The sequence below is a fragment of the Poecilia mexicana genome, unplaced genomic scaffold, assembly GCF_051168715.1.
Source record: "Poecilia mexicana isolate PSO_F unplaced genomic scaffold, ASM5116871v1 scaffold_18, whole genome shotgun sequence".
Lineage (NCBI taxonomy): Eukaryota > Metazoa > Chordata > Actinopteri > Cyprinodontiformes > Poeciliidae > Poecilia > Poecilia mexicana.
In genome coordinates this window covers 14,963,552-14,991,341 of record NW_028263387.1, presented here as the reverse complement: position 1 = coordinate 14,991,341, position 27,790 = coordinate 14,963,552, and the positions used below count along the sequence as shown (strand labels likewise).

General features: G+C 38.5%; 1 protein-coding gene across 1 annotated transcript in view; it reads left to right on the top strand.

Moving 5' to 3' along the window:
• Nucleotides 1-12,414: 12,414 nt before the first annotated feature.
• LOC106930199 (phospholipid-transporting ATPase ABCA1) overlaps nt 12,415-27,790 on the top strand; it is a 192,148-nt gene continuing 176,772 nt past the window's right edge. Inside the window, exons 1-5 of the mRNA XM_088016037.1 lie at nt 12,415-12,758; nt 19,137-19,266; nt 24,391-24,484; nt 24,891-25,032; nt 25,121-25,260. Of these exons, the coding sequence (XP_087872163.1) occupies nt 19,201-19,266; nt 24,391-24,484; nt 24,891-25,032; nt 25,121-25,260 (442 nt within the window). The 5' untranslated portion in view covers nt 12,415-12,758; nt 19,137-19,200. The remainder of the gene's footprint in view (nt 12,759-19,136; nt 19,267-24,390; nt 24,485-24,890; nt 25,033-25,120; nt 25,261-27,790) is intronic.

The following is a 27,790-nucleotide window of genomic DNA, read 5'->3' as shown; positions in this document are numbered from 1 at the left end:
TGCCACTAATGTTTAACTAGAGGTCCTGATCCACGTGGGCACAATGGCGTCACACAGTTGCCACGTGCAGATTTGTCTTCTGTACATTCATTATGGGAATCTCCTGCTGTGACTCGTTCAAAAGGTGCCATATTGGATTAAGATCTGGTGACGGTGAACTTATTGTCTTGTTTAAGAGACCAGACTGAGATGATTTGAGCTTTGTGACATGCTCCATTAGCCTTTTCCCTGCTAACTTAAGACGGACTGGACCCATGCGTCCATGTTGTTTGCACCAAACTTTGACCCGAGCACCTGAATTTTGCACCTGAAACGAAGACTCATCAGTGCCAGACGATGTGTTTTTCCCTGTTCGCAGCTGACGGTATATAGTATGTCTGTGAGGTTTTCTGCCACTGCAGCCAGTCTGCTTTCAAGGTGTGACATATTAGAGGTCGTAATTCCATGTTTGGTTGTAGCGGCTGTTTATTTGGGTCTTTTTAAATAAATTATTATAAGTAATCTCACATTTTACAAGACACTTACCACAAGCTAATGGAAAATATGGTTCATTATAAACTTGACACAAAACGATACAGATAATGAAGCAATGAGGGAAAAGTGATTACTTTTATGATTATGCATCTGCAAAATTCACCCAGTTGGCAAAATTACAAAGAGAAATCAAGAAATTCGTGATGACTGGTACTCTGAAAAACATCGCTTTCAGAATTAAGTGGAGGGGAAGGTGGGACAAACTGGGTGAACTGACCCAGAGATCATTAAGTGAAAATAGATAAAGAAAAATAATAAGGGCTGCATTGAAAGTATCAGCAGACATGCAAAAAGCAGGACAAAGCGGGCCGCTGTGTCATCCTTGGTCATTCTCCACCTCCAAAATTGTCTTTTTATTCAATAAAAAGGCTGTTTGAATGTGGCCAAGGACTGCAAAACAGCAGAAAACGTTTTACTCCAAAATGTCAGCATTGGCGAGAAAGGAACTGCAGAGAAATGTCATAATTTGTATAACTCAATGCCACACTGTTCAGTCAGATGGAATCCCACAACGCATCCCTTAATTTGTAAACTGCATGCAAAAAGTGACAAGTTCTAAATCTATGAAATTCCTATGTGCTCGTGTTGTATGTTATTCTTATTATTCTTAAGCTGTTCATCAGCATCTGTCATCTTAACTTGTAACACAGAGGCTTTTAGTCAGCTTATGCAGCCTAATTTAACTCTTAGCTTCCAGTCAACTTCCTGCCGGGCAGAGTGTGTCATGTTCGAGGAAATAACCTGAGTAGATCAATGAACCAATTTTTTTATTTATTTTTTGTTAAATGTCAATCAGACTTTGAACAGAGATCATCTTGGGATCAAGTGTAAATCCCAAGGTCAGAACTTTCAGAAAATTGTTGTCGCCCGGAGCCTTACTCTTTGAAAGGCGAGAAACGCTCGGACAAGCAGAGCTGTTCTAATAGTTATGGGATGTCTGCTGTTTTGTTTATGTATTTGTGGTGGATTACAGTCCCTTTTGAGTAAAGTTTACATAATTAGTATTCAAGTCTCTTGTAATTTCTCACATTCTGTCGCATGGTAATGAAAAACCTCAAGGTTTTTTTAGTGAGATTTTATGTGACAGATCAACAAAAATGCTGTTTTTGTTGTTGTAAATGATAATTTTTTTTTTTTTTCTAAAATTTTAATCAAGAATTTGAAGTGTCATGCACAGGTTATGCATCTCCGCTCGGTTGAGTCAAATGACTGACCTACCTCTTCAACATGCCTTCACGTTTCTCAGAGACCAAAGGAATAGCAAGCCATTCATATGAATCAGGTGTGTTGGAGAAAGTTGCATCTAAAACTAGAAGAGTCTCATTTCACATTTCTATCAAGGGGGGGAAAAAGCCAAATTTCTGGCAAACTGCTATGAGAAGCCTGCAGAGAGAAACCAAAAAAAATGTATGACTTGACTCATCAAATTTGAGGCACTTCCACCAGAAAGTACAGAAAATGTGTGCAGTCTTCTTAATATGATGAAAGTAAAAAAAAAAAAAATGTAAATGTGTGTCTGGCATGTAGCAACAGAATTGATTCCAGTAGTCCTGATTGATGGACAACAGAAAACATGTAGTCTGATTTCATACAAATATTAGTCAGTGAGGAAAAGAAAAGGTGACGCGTCTTTCCACAGTTCACGTAAGCGATTCATTTTAACGGCACGTGTAATTCTCTGTAAACCAAAGCATTGTGCTGGAAAACACAGCAGAGCTCTGTTCCGTCATCTCTTAGGCACGGGTCCTTATTAAGAGACCAAGGCAGCTCCTGCAGACGTCCTCGAGCCAGTTTATCCACCTTTTATCGACGTTTCTCTCATGCGGCGAGGTGAATCACAGAAACCTCTTGTTCTCAAATATGGCATGAAAAGGTACAACTCAATTTCCCCGTAATCCCAGCTTTAGAGCTGAGGGCTGCAGCGTCACACCGAGATAAGTTTTTTTGCCGTCTCAACGGGTCCTGTTACAGTTAAACATTGTGAATGTGGGAGATGGTACGAGTTAACCGCTGATTTGCTATCAAACTTGGCTGCCCTGGATCTAAAGTTTGTCTTTTTTCTTTTTCATTTTTTTTCCCCCTTTGATTTCCTCTGGCACTTAGTCAGCATACCACGATGACATAAATGCTTTGACTTATGTGAATCATATTTCATGTTGATCCTGAAGTATTCTAATGACTAAGCAAATACTTTTATTCAATATAATTTTTCGCAGACCTGATTGTGAAATGCACAGTACGATTTTACAGTTCATTAAAATGTCGTTCCGCTTTTGCAGTTTCTAGAGGAATCACATTCTGCAACACTAAAGTTAACATAATGGTATCAGTATATCTAGCTGTTTTCTGTGCTACTTTTTTTTTTTTTTTTTGTTAATCAAACATTTCAAACTTCTGTTTCCAAACTCCCAGTCTTGGGTGTTTTTTTTTATAATTCTTCAGACTAATCCTAAAAGACTTTACAACAGTCAGTCAACCGTAGTAGCCAGTTGGTCTGCAGGCGGCAGGATATTATCTTCTGATACGTTCATAGAACTTGTCATAATTACTCCACACTAAAACAGTGTTTTAATTGCTTGTGGAAATCATTAAGAGATTAAAATTTTGTATTTGACTGATTATTAATTACTTCCTAATGAGTGTGTTTTATAATTTCTTGATGTCTGTGAGCCAAGATAAATTAATTTTACACATCATTAAGAAACTTGCTTCCTGGAGAACATTAGACAATAATATGTCAAATACTCTCTTTTTAATTTGAGCACTCTCTACTTGGAAAGTGTCTTCAATAAATGCATTAAAATCTGTATTCCTGAAATGTTGAGGTGCATTTTCCATAATTACCTAATGTTTGCCTGGTATTTTTCCATGTAAAGATTCATCAAAATGCTACTAAAATATTTGACAGGCAAGTTATGACTTTTTTTTTTTAAGTTGAGCACTCTTGCCCGTCTTGAAGTTGATTAAATAGTTGTTGGAATTTAAACAGTATTTCGTTTATTTCAGCCTTGGACATGAAAACATGTTTCACACTCCTTTCACACCATTAAACTGATGGTTTAGATTTAAATGAAATACCATTTCTGTGGGGGTTTTGAGGACAGTTGATCTCAGACTTCCAGGAAATAAAGTTGAAAATAATTTAGGTTATGCAAAATTTGAGAGATTTATTTATGATCATTACACTTCTCTTACTTTTGTGTTAGACAAGTAAAATGGTTCAAATTAAATCTCTTGTGGATTAAAATTCAAAATATATATTTTTTCTTTTTCTTTTTTTTTTCCAAAATAGCCTAGATTTTTATTTGCCTTCATTGATTCGACCCAGATCTTTCCATTTCTCTATTCTCTGACCGTCCTCTTTTTGGATTTATTGGTATGTTTTTGGTCATTTACACATTGCAGAGTTCAGATTTACTCTTTATGTTCTTCCCAGATGACCACACATTTTCCTTAAGCACCTTCTGTTGCACAATAGAGTTCGTAGTGGGTTTTACAATGATTAACAGGCCACATACTGCCGCAACAAAGTGTCCCCAAACTATGACACCTTCAGGCCTATTCTTTGCTATTGCTATGATCTTTATAAGTTTGGAAATTGTATTTTGTTTAGTGCCAAACGACTCCATTCCTTTTGGTGCTCAAGTAATTGGATTTTTGATTTATTTGACCAACAAACATTGTTGCAGATATCCTGGCCACTGCCTGTATTCAAAGATTAGCTCCTTGCACTTTAAACTTCACATAGTCTCTCTTTAATTGCAGACTCGTGCATTCTCTTGTAATTGGTAGCAAAGTAAAACTTTAGGATTTCTAGAGACTTTCTTTTAGCATTTTGTTATCTATTTGGATGAATTCACTTGCACTGCAGACCTGGAATTAGTTGCACTCGTTCTGAATGTCCTCCACTTGTAGCTTATTTTCTGCACAGCAGATAAGAGTGGCTGACTTCAAATCCTGAAATCTCTTCACATACTCGCAAGCAACAAACTAAACACATAAATGAAGAAAATATTTGAATGTTGGCACTCTACAGAGATTAGTGAGAAAACAGGCCTCGAGCTTTCAAAAGTATTGTCTCTAAATCTGATCGGAGAGTCGAGCTAAAGTTCTGTTCTTCAAACCGAGGTCATTCGGAAAGTTATTTATGAAGGCAAGACACTTATCAGAATAAATCCACGGAAGCTCGTTTTAATAAAAACCTAAACAACCTCTTGAACTTGTGCATGTAGAAACGCAAAGGTTAAGTACTGCACATAATGTCAGACAACATCCTATCTTTGCCTCACCTCCAAAAAGCAGAAAGACGCATGTTAACAGCTCATTTGGCAGTTGTACTAATTGACAGTAATACATGGCCATTTCTGTCCAAGTTAGTGTTTCCTCTGAGAACATGGCCTGCCATTAGCACTCTGCCATTTTTCCTTGACATGGGCCCATAAAGAGTGGTCATAGCACAGTACTCACCAAATTAAAACACTAATTCATTTTGAAGGCTTTACAATATGATAAAGTTTGAAGCTGTAAACAGTGTAGAAAGTAGGGACGTCTAATGCATTTCCTTATTAGAATTCCTTCATGTTCAGTAATTAGAATAACTCTGTCTGCTGGTGGCAGCTTTTCATGTCCAATAAGAAAAAAAAACCCAACAACAAAACAATACATTCATGTTTCAAGTAATAATCTGAAAGGACTACTGGTTTTCACTCTTCTTTATTTTCTACAACTTCTTTTAGGAGTCATTTCTTTTGATATGACTAGGTATTCAAACAAGACTCAACGCAAAAACATGAACATAAAATAATGTTTTTGAAGAGGGGGAAACAAGATGAAAAAAACAGACCACGAATAAGACGTTTTTTGTCTTTAAAAAACTAGGGGTGGGGGGGTTGGAATTGTTTAGCTTGAAAATTCAAAGGCTTTAATACATTCATTCATTCATTTTTCCACTATTCAGGAAAGAAAAAAAAGCCTTTATTTTTGTCTCGCTGACCTTCAATCGCAGCTCACAATATGCCCAAATACTGCTATCGATTTCCGTAAAACAGGACTTGAGTTTCTCCGAGACACAAACCAGGAGCATTAATCAAGCCTCTCTTTGTTCGAGCCTCAGACGTATGCGGCCATTTGTCGTGAACGATCACTTTCCCCCCAAAACGCCACCGCTTTTGTATATTGATGTCGTGCCACTCTCCTCTGTTTAAACAGCCTCTAATGCATGGCACCATTCGTTGTTTTAATAAGGCTTTAGAGCCCAACATCCAGTGATCTCATCATCCTTTCTGATTTTAACGTTCACTCAGAGACGCAAGAAAATGGCCTGCGTTATCTCCAGAGACATCGCAGGCGCAAGCTCCTCCACTGATTGGTTCAATAGAAAGCAATCGATACGCAATCATCATTCTTTTTTGGCTCGCTGAAGGAATAATTTGGTCACTCTTTCACATTATTGGTAGCTTCAGTGGAAGTGGACGCACAAAGCCGTGGACACAACTGGAACATTCGGAAGAAAATAAAGCAGTCCAGTGCAACTCCCAAACAATAAGTGATGCTATTGTTTAATAGTAAATAAAGCACTTGGAACTGCCTTGTTGCTGAAAATGTACTATATAAGTAAAATTACCTTACCTAGTTTCGCATATTGTATAAATCGCTATCTCCAGTTAGTGATTTTGAACGCAATCCTTTGAAGCACATTCATCTTGGAGCATACAATCATTTAGTTTTGTTAAGATACGCATGCATACATACATACCTTCCAGAAAATGCCACGTCAACCTATAAAATTTTAAGTGTTTTCTCATTTGTTTATCCCTTGTGTCATTTTGGCTTTCCAAAAATTAAAAAAAAAAACAGATAAAGCAGACAGTCTCAAGCTTAAACTATGATTAAAAGCAGAATCATATTTAGCCGCATCAGTTGTATAAATTTGAGAAACCCCACAAGAAATTCAAACTTGCTTTTAAAGTTAAAATGTTCTTGCTTGTGTGATCGTTTCGCCCTGAAGAAAACGTCTAATCAGCACATATTGCTCAAGCGGAGAAGCAGAGATTAATTTTACTGGAACACTTCATCACAGTAGGTGATAATTAGGCGCTTAGAAAAATTTATTAAACCAGGTTAAAAAAAAAAAAAAAAGATTCTTTGTTTTCAAAACCGAAGCCATGTTCCCATCTGTGGACTGACCGGCACTGTGACTCAAGGCCCAAGCTTACGGGTTGTTGACTTCTGGAAATGCCAAGGACATAAACTTCTTACCCAGCACTACAAAATGAAATGGACAGTATACGGGCTGCTAAAAGCTCCTATTAAGTCAGTACAGCTCAGCTCTAGTTCACTCTTTCATTACTGAGCCGTAAAATAATGAAAAAGGATTGATGGATCTATATAGAAGGCTACTTAAAGCCATTAAACAAATACGCAACGTAAAAGCATTGCAACATGAAATGAGGTTGAGGTAAGTATATTTTGAATACTAACATCAATAAACGTTTGCCAGGAAGCAAATTAAAAGTTCAGTGAATAAATATTAATATTTAAGGCTAGAGAGATTAAAAGGGACAATTGGACTTTGTTGTTTATGAGGTTTGCGGAGAAGTCACGAGCAATCAATATGAAATAGAGCTTTAGAGCAAATAGATTGTCAGAAAAATAAATGGTCTTCTGCCATGTTGAAGCATCTTGTATTTGTTTTGTATTAATCTCTACAAAATTTTTCATATTTTGTCCCTTCACAACCACAAACTGCAATATCTTTTAATGTGTCTTTTTGTGATAACACAAGGAAGTACATAACTGTGAAATAATAAAAAGGTACATAATGACTTAAGAGACTAAAGTTTGTACAAATAAAAATCTAAAAGGTATGCTTTGGATTTGTATTGACCTTTATTCTGATTTCACCTAGAGAAAAGACATTGCAACCACCCAGAACAGATTTGGGCTCCTCCAGATAAGACTTAAGTTGACGAAAATGTGTCATAGATTGGACTCTTGAAAAGGAAAATTATCGCAAATGTACAGCTGCAAAGATTTAGAGACCAACAAAATTTAGAATCTTCGCTTAAAATAGAAAATTTATGTTCTGCGTCTCGTCTGACTGAACTTGAGCTATTCTGAAAAGAATTGGCAACAATTTTCGTCTCCAGATGTCTGAATCTGGTAGAGAATTGAAACTGTGGCAAAAGGTGGCTCCACAAAATGCTCACTTTTTTCCCCCCCAGATATTTCTCACGTAAATATCTTGAAAAGCCGCATATAGATTCAATCAAACAATTCCCATTTAGTTGTAGTTATCAGATGGTTTCTTGTCAGGGTATTCTTAACATGTTCTCACACTTTAAAACTTTGTTGTGTTCACATAAACCGCTGATGACATTAATTTGGACATGTTTCAACATGGCAGAAACGCAGGGAGTATCATCTACTAGGAGGAACGTATTGACAAGTTACAGCCTTTTCAGTGTAACAGTTTAATTTTAACTGTGCCTTCAGAAGCATCCAATAAACGAGGAACCAAGATTGGCTAAATTACTGTGTATTTATTTTAATGGGTGTTGCACACAATTTATGCTTAACGTCACACTGCCTTGCTAATGCTATTCAAATGTACACCTGCCTTACTTTTGCTTTCTTGACAGATTCCGTATGTAATTTTTACAATGTTAGACGTTGGCGTCCCTTACATTGACACTGCTAGTGTAAGTTAAAGAGGGCAAAAGCAAGTACTGCAGATTATATCAGGGCAGATTCGAGCCCCATCAATATGCAGGCAAACAACCGGGTTGGAACTGTTGTTCCTGTGGTTCTCCATGCGAGAGCAGCAGCAGGTGCCACGTCTGGCTGTGACTGGGCAGACGAACCCATTGATCATAGATTAAAATCACGCACCGGTGAGGAAAAAAATCCTATGTTTAACTGGGTTCTTTAACCAATAAGCCCTGTTTTTCATCTAAACTTCAGCAATTAACTTGATTACTGTTCATGAGCTAAAATGGGAAATCTGCATATGCAGAAATTTATGTAAGAATTGTCTTATTGAGATTTTGACATTATTTGTACTTTCGTATTTTGGAAAAAAAAAAAAATAGAAAAGTTTTTTTTACTGGAAATGTCTTAAGGGAAATAATAAGAATTGCTCCAACTTTGCCAGTAAAAACTGAGCACAACAACTCTCTCACACATGTAATGTAACTTTTCCTCTGGTGTTTTAGCATTAGTTACCTTAATTCAGGGTGAAAATCTTCAACATAGTCCGTCAGATCACTTGGGTTTCAGATTGCCTTTGTTTTTCTATGTATTTGGTTTTCTTCGTTATTGCAACTCTGTCTCTACAGAGCAAACTCCTTTTCTACTTAACTTTGTAGTTTTTAACCTTTGTATTCATATAAGAAATGTACCAATTTAACCTTTTGAATCTTACAAATTTATCACAGAAATACCTCAAAGCTGCTTTTTCTTCTTTGGTCTAATTGGCATGTGTAAATAGCTCTGCTGTTTTTTGTTTTTTTCTCTGCACTATGTTCTCTCTGCAGGCTATGTAGCATTAATGTCAAAACAGACTACCCAAGTTTTTTTTTTTTAAAACCTCTCCCTCTTTACAGTATGTGTGGGCTATGTTGGCTGAAGTCAAAACAAATGCAATTTTAACCAGAGCCAGCAGTCAGAATCAAGCTACAATATCTGTTGAGGAAAGCCATTATTTGTTTTCCCTCAAGTTTTCTGCTTTTCTCTCCTTCAGGATGAATTTTCACTTGCTAAGAAAGAAGTGAAAGCCACACAACCGGCTCCAATTCTGCAGCGCTTCTCATATTTTCAGTGTCCGTAAATTTATCTGAAAGAAGAATCCGATTAGCATAATTGCTGAATAGAATAATTCACAAGTGACTGATTGTGAGCACAGCTACAACTAATAAAAACATTGTTATACTCAGTAAGATGAATGAATATTAATATAAACGGTTCTAAGGAGATGCCCGATATTGGCTAGAACAAAGTATTAAAAACAAGCTCCCTGACATTATCTGGAAAGGCTTACAAAGTCATTTCTAAGGTTTTAGCACTCCGGTGAATCAAAGTTAAAACCTTACGATCTGACAAATGAGCCTAATTGGAACACACATTAATTTTTTTATTTTTTTATTTCATTGGCTTGTCCAATTCTCTGCAGAATACCTTAAACATGTTTCAACATTCTTCAGCATTTTTTTTCCTTCAGCAGTGGAGCCTTGTGAGGTGAGGTTCACTGGTGTTTTGTGACCGTTGCTAAAACTACCTGTTATTTCCAGATTTTTCTAAACGCTCTCTGCAAGTTCCCCTGGGCTCCAGGACAAATCTTTGAAATTTGTATTTATTTTATTTTTTTTGACTCCTCTGTAAATCTTCCAAGGAACTCTTGACCATTATTGTCTTTCCACTTCAAGATCCAATTTCTCTTCACTGGAAATTTCAGGAGTTTAGAACTGCAGTCAATGTCCGGGCAATGACCAGGACACTCACACAGAGATGGTATGTCGTTCTGCCTTCACAAAGACTTTGAAGTGGCTTCCATTTGCTTTTTATTCTTTTCTGTTGACCTAACCCTAAACCTAACCATTTCTACTGTATACCTAACATAAACTCAATTCACACCTTATCTCTAAACCTAACTCCTAACCCCAAAAAACAACACTTTGGTCCCCACAATGTAGTGTGTTTGAATAATGGTCCTTACAATGTATAAAATACAAAGATGCACACACACACACACGCACATGAGCCTAATGATGCAAAACCTCCAACTCAAACTTTGTTGCAAATAAGTCATTCTGTGCTAACTTTTCTTTTCTTTTCTTTTTTTTTGTTCACTTGGCCAATAAAACACTGTAGGCTACAAAATGTTTTTACTGTTCCTCCATTGTTGTCTAGAAGATAATGTCACTGTAAATCACAGGAAACATTGGTACTCGTGTGAGCAGAGGAGTGGAATAACGTGTTAAAGGGCTCCATTGGGGAGTCTTCTCACAACGTGATTAAAGTACAGCTTGGAACAAGCCAAGGCTGAAGAGAATATTTCACCCGGCTTTGTTTAATTAATCTGTCTTTTCCTGGTTACATTTGGGGGCTTTATCCAAAATGCCCTATTAGTTTTACTTTTGCTAATCTTTCTCCTGGACACTTTAATCCGCACAGTTTACAAATTATTTCAATCACTGCTTTCCATTTCAGAATAGGAAATGGCTCTCCCAATTACTCAATGTACAAGTCCCAGGGAGGGTACATGATTTATAGATGATGAACTCCTTAAAGGTGAAAACCAGCTAATGAAGTGTTTGCCAGGAGGAAAATCTGCTTTTCTGATGGATTTTCGCTAGTTTCCCTTACTTACTGAGTGCATTAGGCAAGCTTCTGTTCACATTATCCTTTGAAAGTGGCACTCTTCTTCTTTTTTCTTTCTTTTTTGTTGTTGTATATGGCAGAATAAAAAGGTTTACTGACCTGGGAACGACAGACGTACTCCACAGCACTGGCACGTTCGAGCAGCAGCACTTCATTAGCTGAAGCAATTACTTTTGAGAAGTCAGTCTTTCACCTGGGCTCCATGAGCTCAAATGTGTGTAACTAATTGAGAGTCTGGGCCCCCAACTGGAGTACAAGTCACACTGACCCCTAAGTGATTGCAAGTACTGGAAAACTTAGCTTCTTTGAAAGGAGCATTAAAGGTGACTGTTTGGCAAGAGTCGTGAAAAACAACTTTGTATATTTGATTGCTTTTAGACTTTATCTATTCATTGTGCTGTTTTTGGAAAGTCTTTGTAAAAATCATAATTATTTTTATTTTAGACTAATTTCCAGATCGGGGCATGATGTGTTGCTTTTTGAGATCTTAAAGATGACTCCATTTTAATTTTTTTTTTTTTTTTAAAGAGGCTCCCTGGAAGTGATTTTCTTATTCTACATGTTTGACAAGAATGTGGAACGTAACATTTAACTCAGCTTTCCAAAAGGTAAGGGATCCTAACATTTGCATATGACCAAGTTGGATAAAGAAGTTGAAACCATCACTTGGAAACTGTATTCTGTAGTTTTCAAATTAGTTTAATGATCTAAAATATGGTGAAAAAAAAAAAAAAAGAAATCTACAAAGACGAAAATACATTTTCAAAGCATTGTACCTACATTGCTGCATATCCACTTATACTACTTTGGAGTTCAAATTTTAAAATAGCTATCGACTATAAAATGACCCTAAAAATAGAGCTACGGCATGGTTTAGATTTAATCATATTGTGTTAGAATGGCCTAGTCAAAGTCCAGCTTTGCTCTTGGAGGTACGCCAATTTGAGTAACTGCGTGTTAGAGACAGGGATGTTATACAGTGGAACATGGCTCCTATTGAGGTGAAATTAAAACTGCACGAAGCCAACATCTGTAACTGTTTTAACATGACAGAAGCATCATCCAGTGTGAGGTTTCTCTTTTCATTACTCGTCTTCGCTTTCGGTAAACACCCATCTCATCTACATAATTATATCCTCCCAGTGCACCTTTGGTATTATTCTTTATCATCCTGAATAATAAACTCTTAGCCCCCTTGTTACCAAATTATATTGTTGCTATAAAAGCCTACGGTCGATGCACTTAGCTGCTCTCCCCCATGTGACGCATTCGGCTGAGCATCGACAGTATCATCAACACGTGCATCTTGGCCTCGTCCCTCAGTAAACAAATGAACAAATAAATGAACTTCTTACGATCCCATCTGGTCTCTAACCTCTCCGACTAATGCTTTATTTATTAAAAGAAGAGGATTAATTCAGACTAATCAGCTCAGGAACAGCCAAGTCAACAGGTAGGTGACTAAATCCCAAACTGAGACGCACGAGGCGAATGAAACGCAGGTCAGTGCTCCTGTTTGCCCTTCCTCGCTCAGTCAGAAACAAGAAGCTGACAAACACAGTCTGCTGCGGGACTAAGCTTTAGGGAATTTTCTGTGTAATGTACGACTCTTGTGTGCTTCCTGGTTGGAGCATTACCGTGGCTACAGTCACCACAGTGTTCTCAGCTGAGGCCATTTGCATATTTTATGACTGTGGGTGAAAGAGGACGGCGGACACAGGAGGACGGCACGTGAGTGAGAAATAAGAGAGAGGTAGTTCTCTCTTAGGTGAGGCATAAGAGGCCCCGGCAGGTAAAAACTAGAAGCCCTAGGATGTGCTGATGGGTAAAGACCGCACAGCTTGGAGGTAAGTTGTTTCTGACAGTTTGTGTTCTCTAACAGGACACGTGTTCTGCAGCCAGGCCTCCTGTGATGCAGTCTTTGGTCTGGCTGTTGTTGTTTTTTTGTTTTTTTTTGTAGCTCGCTCCTGTACTCCTGAGGCTCGCTCAGGCTCTGGGCTTGGAGTAGCTGTATATGTGTTTCCTTCCCTCCCGTCTAGACTGGAGCAGGAGATCAAATAGACTGCCTTGAGAACTGCTTATTGCATTTGAAAACGTTTATTAAACTGGTCTGCGGGCTACTGCTGTACAAAAAGGAAAAAAAAAAAAAAGAAGGCGAAAACAAGGAAAAATAAAGCAATGCCTAATTTTCGAAAAAAAAAAAAAAAAAAAGAAAAAAAAATCACCAGAAATGAGAAAGTTACTGTTAATTGAGCGTTGGATTTTGAATGCGAGTGTATTTAAAATTTGACAGAGAGCTGGTTTGCTAATCTGGAAGCGCTGTGAGCTTTGACCCCCCCGTTAAGTTATATACTTCAATGATTTACTGCTTTAAGTGGAAGCCGAGAGCTTGTATACCTTTGCACCGCACATATACCAAACGCATGTCTGTGATTGACTTGCAGTAATGATTCACTAACTGCTAAGATTTAACCCATAATATTTTAGCCATCACTTTGATTCATTTCTAATGAAGGAGCAATTAGCAGAAAGATGTGATTGACAGCTTTGCTCCGCCGTGGCACAATTTTCAGATACCCAACATATTCTCCAGTGAAAATAACCCGCAGCAAATGCCCTGCAGGGCAATGGCCTGCTGTAATTGTACTGTAACATTATGACAGTATTTTACTGCTCTTGGAAGGACAACTGAATAGTCTTTCCTTTCCGGGAATGCCACTTGCTCACGTAATATAGGATTGCTCATGTAATATAGCAGGCAGCCTGAAATCTAGAATTAAGAACATTCGGTACCACTTTCGCCTTTAAAACTGCTGTTATTTTGCTGGATGGTTGGAACTGTTCCTCAGAGATGGTTGGTTGTATGGACATGACGGCGTCACTGAGTTGCAACAGATTTTTCAGCTGCACTTCCTGGTGTGATATTTCCATTTCATCGCATCCTAAAGGTACGCCGTTGAGTTGAATTCTGGTGACTGTGGAGGCTGTTGGAACTCCTTGTCACGTTCAACAAATCGGTTTCAGATGACGTAACGCGATGGATTGTCCTTGATGAAGTAGCAGATAGCTACACTCTGGTCAGAGGGCAACGGGTTTAGAAACTGGCCTGTTATCTTTTTATGAAGAGTTTTATTTTCTGTTTATCACTTTATTTATTTTTTTTTATTTTATTACTTTGACTTGTAGCATTCCAGAAATTCTTTTGGCTGCGATCGTTATGTTATTATTGTCGATATTTTGGGGGACTAACTTTTGACATTCTTTGGCTTAAGTACAGTTTAACAATGCTTTGTCACACATTGTAAATCAAAGAATTATCATCTGTCTCACTCTTGCACATTCTAATGCCATATGTACAGTACATACCGTCGAATCAGCGGTCAAGATATGAAGCTTGACTTGTTTGACTAAATCAAAGGGGTCAAACCATTTGACCTCCAAACTGAATTATCAGGATGTGTGTTTAAAGCGTTATTTTACCTTCAGCCAGACTTGAGCTGTGTTAAGCACTTATTCAACAACAGTCGCTTTCTATTCTTTCACCTAAAGGACGAGAAAAAAATCCCCATTATGAGTAATTTATTTGTTTTCAAATTTAATGTCGGCACAGCCTCTTATTCAGGTCCGTAACACCAGGGTGCAGCAGCACAATTTGGCCACATTGTCCTCTCAAGCGTGGCATAACTCTCAACCCAAATAAGTAATTACGGGTGCGCGTCTGAGTCAGTCTGTCGAGAAAATGAATAGCCGTGGAAAAGGGCTTTTCTTCATTATGTGTAACACTGCTTGCAGTGTGTACATGCTTATTTTCTGACGAGGACACTGCTATCCTCAGAATGCGAACTGGAACAGTAAAATCATCTTGGCACTAGAATAATTGAGCTTTGAGAGATACGTGGCAGGTTAGTTGATTTCACAGCATTAAATCTATTGTTGCGCATTGCATTGTTCTGCCTTATTTTATTTTTTATTTTTTTTTTTTAGAGGTGCGTGTTACAGTCTGTGGCTATGATCTCTGAATATAAAAGGAAAAGGTGCTTATATTATCCAGAAACTCTCGGCTTTCTTTGCTGAGAATTCAGTTTGGGGGGCTCCAAAGGAAAATTAAGTCTCATCTTGGGGTCAGTAAACCCTCTCCTACTGACAGCTTGGTGGAGGCATGAGACGTGCCTGAAGGGAGAACAGGGGGGGCTGATAGCTTAAGGTGCAGCGCTGCAGTAAAAAGGCAATGCAACGATACAAAGGAGGTTTTCACCACTGCCACAGGCGGGTGATTATGCTGCAGAAACTGCAGAGGTTGGAGTGGCCCACGGCGCTGTAGAGCTGAAGGACATGGCTGCTGATGGGTCACCAGAGGAAAATCATATCTTACAGCATTCCTTTTTTTTTCTTTCTAGAGAAACAGGAAAATCCAGTCATGCTTGATGTCTATTGATATGTTGAGGTAATACATTTGCACTAGAATAATGGGAGAAGGATAAATATAATTTTCTATGAGCTCATGTTCTTCATCTGGACTAACACGATCTAGTAGAGCTCCAGATGGCAGTACGGCAGCGCTGCGGCAACTGTTCCTTTAAGACCGGAGAGTTTGGTTGTTGTTGGAACCGTCGTAAAACTGTTAACGTGGGAGAGTAACATCCGTCATCCAACAGGAAGCCGAATGTACCTTTGATTCCCCACGTGCTTTACAGAATTTTTAAATGAATAACATTAAGTTATGTATTTTCTAAAAATGGAAAATACTTGACTGTTTTAAATCGACCTCTTTAGTAGAGAGTATTTTGAAACCAGCTTTTGGTTTTGCTTTTTTTTTATATATCTATATCAAGGTATATATTCCTATACCAGAGAAAAGTACAACTTCATATGAGAACCACTATAAATTTTATTTAATTTTATCTGGAAAAAAAAAAGATTAACATGATATTTTATTTTATTTCTCCTGCTTTGCGATACCAATGTATATTGACACCTATGTGGTAGGAGCCCAAATACAACCTTCTCACCTGTCGGCAGACATGTTTACCTTTTTGGACACCGCTTTTACTGTCTAGAATTTTTTGCATTGTTGTGAAAATTGCACTGATCATAAGACAGAGTTGGAGGCAGACAAGAAAAAAAAAAAAAAAGACAGATTGAACAAAGAAGCACCGGGACCATTATGCTCTTCAGACGGCCATGGCGACCCATCTTGTAAGTGATGTTTGCTGTCATTCTTTGCTGTCCTCTGCTCTCACGCTCTTTGACAAATATCTGTTTTTGCTTTCGATTATCCTGGAGGCTGAAATAATGTACTTCACTCTTCAGTTCCCAAATGTCAGGCATGCATCACCACTTATATTTCCCCCCATAGTTTGCTGTCTTTTTTATATAGGAATGGCTTTTCCTGCTTTCATTTCAGCTCGGCTTTCTCTGGAACTGATACAGTAATAAGCCGATACAAGTGCCAAATAGCAACTGTCTCTTCAAACTTACTTTGAAAAGGAGAAAGTCGTAGATTAAAATCAAGTTCTGGAAAACGGCTCGACATGCAGATTTCTTGTTTTCCCATCACAATCGTAGCCCTACTCAACTAGGAGCAAGTCATTGAATTGAGCTTTTTTTTCCTTTTCCCTACGACTCTCACCCACATCACAAAACTGGGGGGGGAAATATATATATTTTTCCCCTTCAGATACAAGCAACGCCTGACACACACGTTTTTTGACGCGCAGCTTCAGTAAATTCCCAGAGATGTTGTTTACCCTTCACGGTTGACGTGATTTCTGAGTGGAGGTGGTACCGAGCTGTTCCCATCTTGTCCGTTGCATGTTTCAAAAGATGAGCCTCAAACTCTGCGGTAGAACGCTGCACTTAATTATACAAGAGATGGAAGGAGTTCAGTTTTCACGCATGTATACGAAGCCTCAGTTTAATGGCTCACCCTTTTCATTTTTGTGTTGTTTTTATTTATTTATTTATTTTTTGTCCTTGTAGAGTTCCATAACCATCCCCTTCAGGAGACAAAGAAATATCAGGGACCAAGGGGGCAGGAACACATAATAAACACTACAAATAAAGCCACTCTGATGGAAGGGAATTGGATTTTGCAGCCTCTGGTGACTGTTAAAATATGAGTTTTGAACAAGAGCAGTAGAGAAATAATTCAGTTCAACCGGCATCGATTAATTTAGCAATAGGCGGCTCTCAGGCTATAAAGTCCAAAGCCTCTACCTGCTCCACCCCGCGGTCACAGTTCAGAACATTAAACCTTAAAAGTAACATGTCAGAACATATTTGGTCTTCCTAAATCAGTGGTGTCCAAAGTCAATCATCAAGGTCCAGCATCCTGCATGTGTTTCTGCCACATTCCAGTTACCTCGGAAAGGGGAAACCGGAGCTGGGTTTGACATCACACTCGATGTAACGGTATTCCAGTTAGGAAGTCGGAATTTCAGCATTTCGATGCCCATGAACGTTGTTTACAGTACCTCTTATGAAGGCCCAGCTTTACTTTCCATATATAAACCTCTTTAATTTGTTCAGCGTAGAGCTGCACGAGCAACATGCAACATTGATTTTAGACACACCCTTACATGCGTTTTATGAAATAAACATATTTCTGCCACAGCCTACTACTGTTTGTGTGAGGAGAAGCAGCCATATTGTAAAGTCTGAGTTGCTCGAAATCAGACTTGGTGGAGCATTCCAGTCAATTTTTCCTGACTGGGAAGTCAGAACTTCCCGGTTCTGTCTACAACTGGGCCGCATGTAGCATTAGTACTTCCTCTGGCTCATATTAATCAAATGATGGTTCATTATCAGGCCTTTGCAGAACATTGACATGCTGAGGAGGTAGAGACACATCTACCTCCTCAAACGGGCAGAACACCAGCCCTTGAGAGCTGGAGCTGGACACTGCTGCTCCAAATCCTGATGTACTGAAAGGGATGCGACTTATGGAGTATGCTGCTTTGCCACAGTCTCAAATCATTCCTTATTTTTTTTATGTTTTGCTTCCTCTGTTGTAGGTTTATTCTTAGGTTTTAAGATTCCTTTTTCCTCTTGTTTTCACATCATTATTGTACTGTAAAACTGTTACTTATAAATTATTCAACCACAAAAAGATCCCTCGAGAGATGAATATGATGTGTTGGCAAAGAACTCAACAAACAATCAATCTGTTGCAAATTGGATCTTAGGTTACCAGGAGACTGGTGCAAAAAGTACAATTTGTTCCCTTACTTTGTATTTTATTTTTGTTATCGTAGAATCTATGAAAAACAACAAAATGGTGAAAGCATACAAACATTAAATTGTCAAAGTATGGGTTCACCAGCGTCATCAGCAGCAGTCTCTATTGGATGTTCTTATGGGACCCAGTTTGGGTCTGTTATTGGAAGGTCATGACGTGATCAATGGTTTTGATCAGGATTCCATGCCTGTCTTAGTCCTTAATATTTCTGTCAAGGTACATAATGTTGTAACTTTGCACGATTGTTGCAGAATTGACTTCATTGTACCCATGTTGAGTTTAAGTTTGGTTTCCGTTAGGGTTGAAGAAGGAGGGCTCGAGTAGTCCATTGAAAATAGCAACGGAGCCAAATTCCTGCTTTAATAAACCTGTACCTTATTTCATACTAACAAGCCAAGTGAAGTTAGTGGAAAGACACTCACTTGTGGAGCTTTAATAAAGGTCATTCTTGATGTAGCCACATAAAAATAGCACAGCAGACATATTTGTTTATTAGCTGTGTAATCAGGGTTGAGTAGCCTGTAAAATATGCAATAAATATTTTACACCAGTCTTTTGTTTCTATGAAAAGTGATGAAGCTGTTAAAACCTTTTTTTCCCCTACTTTTATTGTTCTCTATAGTCTTTGAAGCTGAATAATTGACAGTCGGGAAGACAGAAGTCTCTGAGACGAAGACTACGCCATATGTTGAAAGAAGAAATTTCTTTTAGCCCTAATATGTGCGTCATATCATCTTTCAGTTCCATGATGTTTGTTAAAAAAAAAATAAAAAAAAAGTCTTGTGCTGTGGAGGCAAACTGTGTAATCTCCACATGCTGAGACGTTGGCCGTCCTGAGATTTGCTGAGCGTAGGTGATAATAATTCTTCGAACAGGTGCTGCGCCATAAGCCCCAAGGCTTGGGGAAGTGAGTGATTAGTGGCATTCCCTCAAGATGTATTGCTTCGCTGTATTAAAACCAAACTCTGCCTTTTTTTATTCCCTCCAGGGTTTATTAAGTGGGCCAGTTGCCATCGCGACACATTGGCAAGATACTGCCAGGAAAAGCCATAATGGGTCTCCTGACGCAGTTCTCGCTGCTCCTGTGGAAGAACTTCACTCTCCGGAAGAGACAAAAGGTACACTCATGCTCACCAGCCTTTTTCTTTCTTTCTTTTTTCTTTTTTTTTTTTTGTTCCTGCAAATCAACGTGTATCTGCCAGAATTGGTCAGCAATAGGGGGAAAATGAGGATGTGGTCCCAGACTTGTGCTATCAAGGACAGCTAAGTTATTCATGGAGAGGAACGGTAATAGGCAGGGATTTACAACAAAAATCGTCTCCTATAGAAGTAAGCTGCCTTTAACTCCCTCTCCGGAGAATGAGAACAATCTTATCTTAATGCCAGCCAATTCAGAGTGTCACCTTCAATTTTTGATGATCTATCTCTTCTACCCGTTATGTCACATTGCCTGTATTTTACTTCTAACAAAGCCAGCGTTAGGCTCGGTGGGAACGGATAGGGACTTTAAAAGGCTTTGTTTGAAGGGCAGAAAGTCTTTCTTCTCAGAGATTAGACTTGCTACCTAAAAGGGGAGGTTATAAAAATATCAACAACAAAAAAAATTAGTAGGTTTTAATTAACTTTTTCCCCAATAAAACATATTTTCTGATGTTTTCTTTGTTGGCAGTCTTTCATATGAACCTTAACAACAACTATAACAGCTATAATAACATCAATAATTTGTGGCACTCCTGTAGGATATAATTGGCTTTCGTTGTTCATTAGTCCGATGACAGCTATACTGCTTTCAGTGCTTTAGCTTAAGTGTTAGCACTTTTAAGAAGTCACAACGTGACAACTTAAAGGTTTGAGCATTTCCTCTAATTTCACTTCATTTGCTTTAAATGCTTTAACTGGAACTCCATCTGCCATGCAGCATTTCTAAAGCCGTCAGAGGTTCCTATGTTCAAAAGCATCCCGAAAAGAACCACGCTGACAATTTCTGCCAGAAAAATATGTCTGTTTCTTAAATGGTTATTATTATTTTATTAATGTGACATCCTATCACTTTCTGCACTCTGAAATAAGTAGATTTTCCCATTCTTGTGTAGTCTGTATCTAGAATGTTATCTCTGACATATCTACGTTTAGAGAGACAGACATGTGTGAGTCAAGCTCACACTTAATTAACAGGCCAGCTCATTTCTGTTAAAAAAAAATTCAGAAAAAAAAATCTTGCACAGAACCTTGCCAGTTCCACAACCTTGCCAAAACTGGCAAGGTTGCTCCATCGACCTCATCACCTGCACTGAAGCATCCTGAAATTTATTTCCTTTCTCTGTGTTAATTTTTCATTGTGCATCATGTTATTTACTGACGCATTAAAGTCTAAGGTGTATTTCTAACACTAAAATCGTGCGTCCTTCCACTGCCATTGTTTTGCTTTACCACACAGTAAAAGTGCATTCCGCGTTCACCAACCTAAAGTCACCAAATCTGAAAATTCTTTAAGTCAATTTCAATGCTACAGGAAGTTAGCATGCTGTAGCATGGCACCTCACAGCTTCTGGGAGAAGAGTACAGTTGTCATTTTAATTTTTTTCATTATTGCCAGACAGAGCTTGGAGCAACTTACACATTCCACATGTTGTGCTGCCATATATGGAGATTGATTCCCGTGAAGATCACTCTTCAGGTTTTTAAAGGGTACACAAGCAATGATGCCAAATATGGGAAGCTATCGGTGTGCTCCCTGCACCCCTACAAGAGGCAGGAACTCTAGTTTCAGGGGGGTGAATTTTATTGCCTTTGTTCCCCTGACTGTTCTTAAAATTTTGGTTTTCTTAATTTCTAATTTTGGGCTTGCTTAATCTGTAAATTTGGATTTCTTAAAATCTTTAATCATTTAAGCATGTCTTAAATGCAAGCCCACTTATGTCACTTATGCATCTCACAGAGGCATATTGTATACAACCAGGATATTTTGCTGAGTGATGAGCTTATTTAACTACTTCCTCTTAGCTGTTGATAGAAATCTATGTAAATACTACCAAATATTCCAAACAATAAAACTATATGTATGGTATGGAACATTACATTAATATATCTTATTTATAGCGAATAAATTTGGTAGTCAAAGTGGATACAGAATCGCTTCTTTGTTTATGCAAACTGATCCTCAGCACTGATGTTGTTTTTGTTTTTTTGTTGTTTTTTTTTGTTTTTTTCAGAAATTAACCAAGTTGCATAGGTATGAAAATTAGGAGGAGGGTTGGAACGCAATCTGGACATATTTACAGACCATCGTAGGGCAACATAGACATTTAAAGAACAAACAACCATGCACGCACACACTCGCATGTAAGGGCAATTTAGAGAGACCAATTAACCCAACAGTCATGTTTTGTGACTGTGGGGTGAAGCTGGAGAGAACCTACACATGCACAGTTAGAACATGTAAGCTGCATGTAGAAAAGACTGCAGGTTGGGATTTGAACACAGGCTCTACTTACTGAAAGATGGTAGTCTGCCAACTGTTGTTGTGCGTCTTCACAAGTGTGCACTTAAGTTATACATTTACTTTTAAGCATGATTTTTTTTAGCTTCTTAACTGTCATGAGGACAATGGTGTCCTCATGGACACGTTTACTTACATGTAAGTGTTTTGAGGGTGACAGGTAAGGGGTTTTAAATAAAACAGTGGGACAGATGGTAAAAAAAAAAAAAAAAGGAAAAAGTACTCCTTTGCCGATTCTTACATTTACACCGCCACCACATCACATTTGATAAGTCAATAACGCACGCTACGGCAGCCATTGATTTCAGCCGACGCATCTCGTCTTGCTAACACCCAAGTAACCTTTAAAGTACCCAAATAGGTAATCGAGGAATCTAGTGAGACTTATTTGATTTCTGGGCTGGTATTACTGTTACCGAGACATGCGGAGTGTTTGATTTATTCCGTGCAGTGATGACAGGACTCACAGCCACGAGCTTGTTTTGTCAGGAGGCTCGAGCACAGCAGTGTTTCTGTTGTCTGAGTTCAATCAAATATAAAAAGTGAAGACGCTAAGCAAGTTGTGAGAACATACCTTTAAAGAAATGCTGAAGGCAGACTTGTAGTTTCACGTTTTTGGAGTCTGTGTAAATCTATCAGCCTTGCAGAGAAACATGTGGGTATTAAAAAAAAATTTGGGAGGGGAAAAGTGGGTTGTGGGATGTTTTCCCCCAATGATGCATAAGCAGACAGTGGCGGCTTTATGCTTCAGACTGGGGGATATTTAGCCAACGTCAACATGAAATATTATTATTAGGGAAAACCAGTGGGAGTTAGCAAGGACAATGGTGCTTGTGGAGGGCTTGTGGAGGTTAATGACCAATTATATGAATGCCTCACCAAGCATTTTAGGATTTTATAACAGGCATGAAACTGATTTTTATGGTCCAGTATTCAGCATAATTTCTTAGGAAGAGATTATCTATTCACAAAGACTCTGGTGTCCAATGGCAAAACGCCTGGGGAGCCAGACACTGAGAAAGTCTCAGGGATCTGCGTTCACCGTCCATTCTTCCTCTGTTCAGAATACATTAGGATAATGCCTGCTCTCGGCAGAGTTGCAGCGTCACTTAGACTAGATGAAATCCATAACTGGAAACAAAGTTTGAAGAAGTTTCTCTTCATAGCTCTCTAAACAAAACTACACAATTCTTGTCTTGTCTGTAATTTAGCCAATGCTCAGAATTCAGATTTTTTTTTTTTTTTCCAGGTCAGCCTATAATCGGTTCACCTATCAGGACTAAAACAGTTGTCATTGCTTATTATTTCCATTAATGTCATCAGATGCAATCATCTAACCAGGTCTAACCAGGTCACTTCACCTGAGATGATGCGGGTGTGTGTTGGCAGAAGAGGTCAGCCGAGGTTAGGTCTAAGAGAATAATTACACACGACAGTGGGAGTGGTGTGTTGTGATGTGGTACAGGATGCAAAATACCAGATAAAGATGGGCCTGTGCATCATGGAGGGCTTCATTATGTTGTTTCACTCCAAGTTGATAAAATGTGCATGCTAATGTGGCTTATCTAATCTGTTTATATAGAAAAGTTTGAATTACAGTATGTTATGTTTGTGTTAATATTTATACAAAAAAATGACTAAATAAAATGACTAAGAAACAAAAATGATCACATTTTTTGTTTTAACAAAACGCCAACAGTGACTCCTTCTGCAGCTAAAATTATACGTATATTCATTAAATCCAAATATGTAGCATTTTCTTTGTCACTGGATATTAGTCGCGTCTCCTTGCTCCACTTGAAGCAGCTAATCAATTAGTACAATAAGTGTGTTTGGTCCTGAGGGAAAAATATGACAAAGCGAAGCCTTGAGGTCAACCTTTGAGCTTTGTTGGTTTGTCTTCTTACACCTTTCCCTGGTGTTGAAATAAAAAGCCTGACATGCCACTCGGGACTCTCCCTGGAAGGTGGCGAGAAGTGGTTGTATTAACGCAAAGAAGTGGTTGACACTCTTTTTTCTTTTTTTCTTTTTTTTCCAGGAGAGGATTGAGTGTGGCAAGGAGATGATAAGGAGTGTGTGATAGCCTCAGTTTAGGGAGTTACTGGCAGAAATGGCTCTCTCAATCTTGTGCTTGGAGTAATAGTTGGAGTAAACCGAGGAATGCTGATGTAGAGTCATGAACTGAGCTGAAACTTCAACATTTTGATGCAAATATGTATAGCAATAATATCTGTTAGACAAAATAATGTTGTGAAAAGGTCAAAATGTGATATTGTTTTCTTTTTGCTTTTGCCGTGTGCATAAAAATGCTAAAAATAAATAAATAAAATACAGTGACTGTCTTGAGCATTTCTGTCTAACAGAAAAAAAAAGTAAATTTAAGAAGAAAAATGTTCTCCGTGCACAAATTTAGCAAAAAGAGATCTTCTCTGACAGATTTGTTTCCTTGTTTGCAATTTACCGTGCTTACTTTAACAGGTTGCCATGTTTTTTCTCTAGTTTTAGTTCAACAGGTAAATGACCAGATTTTCCACAAAAAAAAAAAAAAAAAGTTAAGGTTTTGATTTACAGTATGGCTTAATTTCTAAAAGAGTTGAAGGACACTGAGAATTTTTATCTTTTGCTTTGTGGAGATTCAGTGTTGACTCATGAGAACACAATGCAAATTACTTCAGCTGGCATGACTTTTAAAGATGCTTTTCATAAGCAAAGCATTTGAATGAAATAAATGTCTGTGTTGCAGGTGCGGCTGGTTGTGGAGCTGATCTGGCCTCTGTTTCTCTTCTTCATACTGGTGGGGGTGAGGGCCACCAATAAGCCAATTAACAAAGGCCAATGTAAGTACAATAGGTTTATCCTGCGTATAAAATAGTCAGGCATTTTTGTTCCTTTGAACATTTGTTCTCTAATGAGTGAGATTTTAATTTAAACTACTTTTTGCTGAGGGAAACATGTCATAAATAGACACATATATATAAACACTTACTATCACAGCTCAAACTACCAGTCCAAAACAAATTGGATGTGAAATTAAAAGAAACTCATCTTTATATGAATGGATCATAGAAATATAGTCATAGCTCACACATGCTGACATCTGGATAGTATGACCAGAGTTGATCAAACATTTTAAAGTCAGGAGATCTCATTTAATCGCTAATCTTTACCCTTCAGTAAGGTATGATCAAAGAACATGTGTTCATCTCTTTTTGTTTTTTTTGTTGTTGTTTTTTTCCGATTCAGGCCACTACCCAAACAAAGCCATGCCATCTGCTGGCGTACTTCCCTGGGTTCAAGGAATTATATGTAACATCGACAATCCATGTTTGAGCCATCCAACGCCAGGAGAGACACCAGGTCAAGTGAATAACTTCAACAACTCCATGTATGCTTTGGGATTACATTCATTACAGTATTAGTGTGGCGTTTTACTTCAACAATTTGAGATCTTCTGTGTCTTTTCAATTCGCTAGAATTGCTGGGATGTTGATTGAGCTGCAGTCTGTGCTGGCAGACAGGTCTGTTCTCAGTAAGATGCAGTTGCTGGCAGATGATGTTGACCAGTGGACTTCAGTACTGTCTAAAGCGGAACTTGGAAAAGGGAATCGGACTGGTAAGCAGTGGGTACTGGCCAACAGAGGGCGCAAGGGCGTCGCCTCACCACTGACCTCTCATCACATTAGCTCGAAATAAGATATAAAATAATAACCAATAATAAAATAAAATATTTGGAAAAATTCGCATAATTGTAGTTGTGTCAGATAAATATTTTCTAGTTGATAATGCGTAAAGTTGTTTCGTTCATCCACGTTCTCCAATTGTTTAAGTATTTCCGCCCCAGTGCGCAAAACTACGGAGCCCCTAAGGGGACATGGAGAAAAAAAAAGAGGAAAGAAATCTCGACTTATTATCGCGAGATCCCGACTTATTATCGCGAGATCCCGACTTATTATCTCGAGATCCCGACTTATTATCTCGAGATCCCGAGAAACTAAGTCAAGATCTCGAGATCCCGACTTATTATCTCGAGATCTCGAGATCCCGACTTATTTTCTCGGGATCTCGAGATAATAAGTCGGGATCTCGAGATAATAAGTCGGGATCTCGCGATAATAAGTCGGGATCTCGCGATAATAAGTCGGGATCTCGAGATCTCGACTTAGTTTCTCGGGATCTCGCGATAATAAGTCGGGATTTCTTTCCTTTTTTTTTTTTTCTCCATGTCCCCTTAGGGGCTCCGTACAAAACACATTTGCCCCTCTCATTAAAAGTTGTACACGCGTAGTCGCTCCTCTTCACAGTGGGGCGCACCAGAGCTGGATGCAGCTTGATTTGCATACCACCGCCCTCCAGTCAAGTCGGGGCTGACGTCACATCCGTCAGTCATAACGTTCGTCAGTCGAGTCGCGGAAATTGTGACGGTCAGCCAGAAATGCGAAAAGAAGCAAGATATAATAATAATAATAATAATAATAATAATAATACAATTAAGTCGCTTAAAATAATACCGTTAGAGTGAAGAACTAGGGGTGAAAGAGCTCGGACCTGATCTGCCGAACGCCACAACAAGGCTAGGCTAACTGCATGTAGCAAGGCTAATGCTTTATTCTGCTCTGCCTGCCTCCTTTTTGGAACATCGGTATCTGACCCAGCATGGATTAACACAGTTACGACTAACGAGGTGAGATAGAAGTTACATGTGTAGTGTAGGTCTTCATAATGTTTTTAAGCGTAGAAGAGGCCCTATATAATATAATAGTCTACATTTTATAGTTCCTATGTGAATTATAGTCGTTGCTATTAAATGTATCGCCTCGCTGCCTTGGCCATGCGCTCTATGAAGAAGAATCTTTTCAAAACCGTCCCTGACTTAAACCACAATTTACTTCCCTCAAAGGTAGAAGGGCTAAATGTATACAAAAAGTAGAACACCACATGGCATTATAATGTTACTTTTGTGGTTTTCATTCATGTAAATACACTTGTGTGATACCTTGGTATATGTTTTGATTTGATGAATAGCCATTTTTGGACCAAACCCCACAACTACTAAACATAATGGGAATGCACAGTTTCAGTGGTTTGGGGTATTATTTAATTCTACTAATTTACTATAAATAAATGGTATCTTCCTAATTAAATAAAATATTATTCATGTTATAGCACCCACCTGTCTTGTGGGTGAGGTCAAATTTGGTATACTCATAATCACGCACAGTGGCACCATAGGAAAAAAAAAAAAAAAATAAAGAAAGCCAAAATTGTCCAGTCATGACTTTTATTAAACTGCACTCAATCAAGGAAAGTATCCCCTTCATGTGGATGACAAGTTGGAGGATTTGTTAGGCCCCTTTATCCCTTAAAAACAATGGTGTGTGATTATTTATGATGCAATTTGCTATGCAGACTGACAGATCGTTTGTCTTGATAAGCTGCTGTTTTGCATTAGGCTCATTTAGTCTGATGATATTCAGATTTTCATACTGCACCTAATTTGCAAAAAGCCAATAGAGGTAGGGAGGAAGGGAGGGCTGTGCTGCTCAACAAGCGGCCTGTGGGCCATTTGCATTTTGGGGTCGCCGGCTTGTAATATACAAGATTAAATCCATCAAAGATCTAAGCCTGGACATAATTAATGGCACTTGCTGTCTGAGGCGAGAGCACGAAAGATCATTAAGAAGGAAAGGGAATGGAGTGTTATCAAAAAGGCTAAAATGGCAAAGGTGATTGTGTCGTCTTCTCTTTTTTTATGTTTTGTTTTGACCATGGGCTGATTAAGAAGAGCCAGGTGGTCGTTTGTGCAAAGCCTGTTCCGTTTCCTGGCCATCTAAACCTCCTGCAGTCATGAAGAGCATAATAATTGTCATCAGTAGAATTCAGAAGGTGAAGGCTGCGTTTCCGACGATGTAATTAATTCTAGTCATTCCCACAATACATCTGTCAGAACCGGACCTTTCCCACCCTATCCAGATAATTGACTGTAGTACCCATATTACAATTACAAAAGCTGTAATTGAATTATTTTATGTGGTCCCTTCATCATCAGCTGCAGCACAAGTTGGACTCCCAGGAAGCAGAAAACACGCACAAGAACGGAAACGGGTGTGGGGTGTAGGCACGCAGGAGTGGGGACCCCTGCTGTG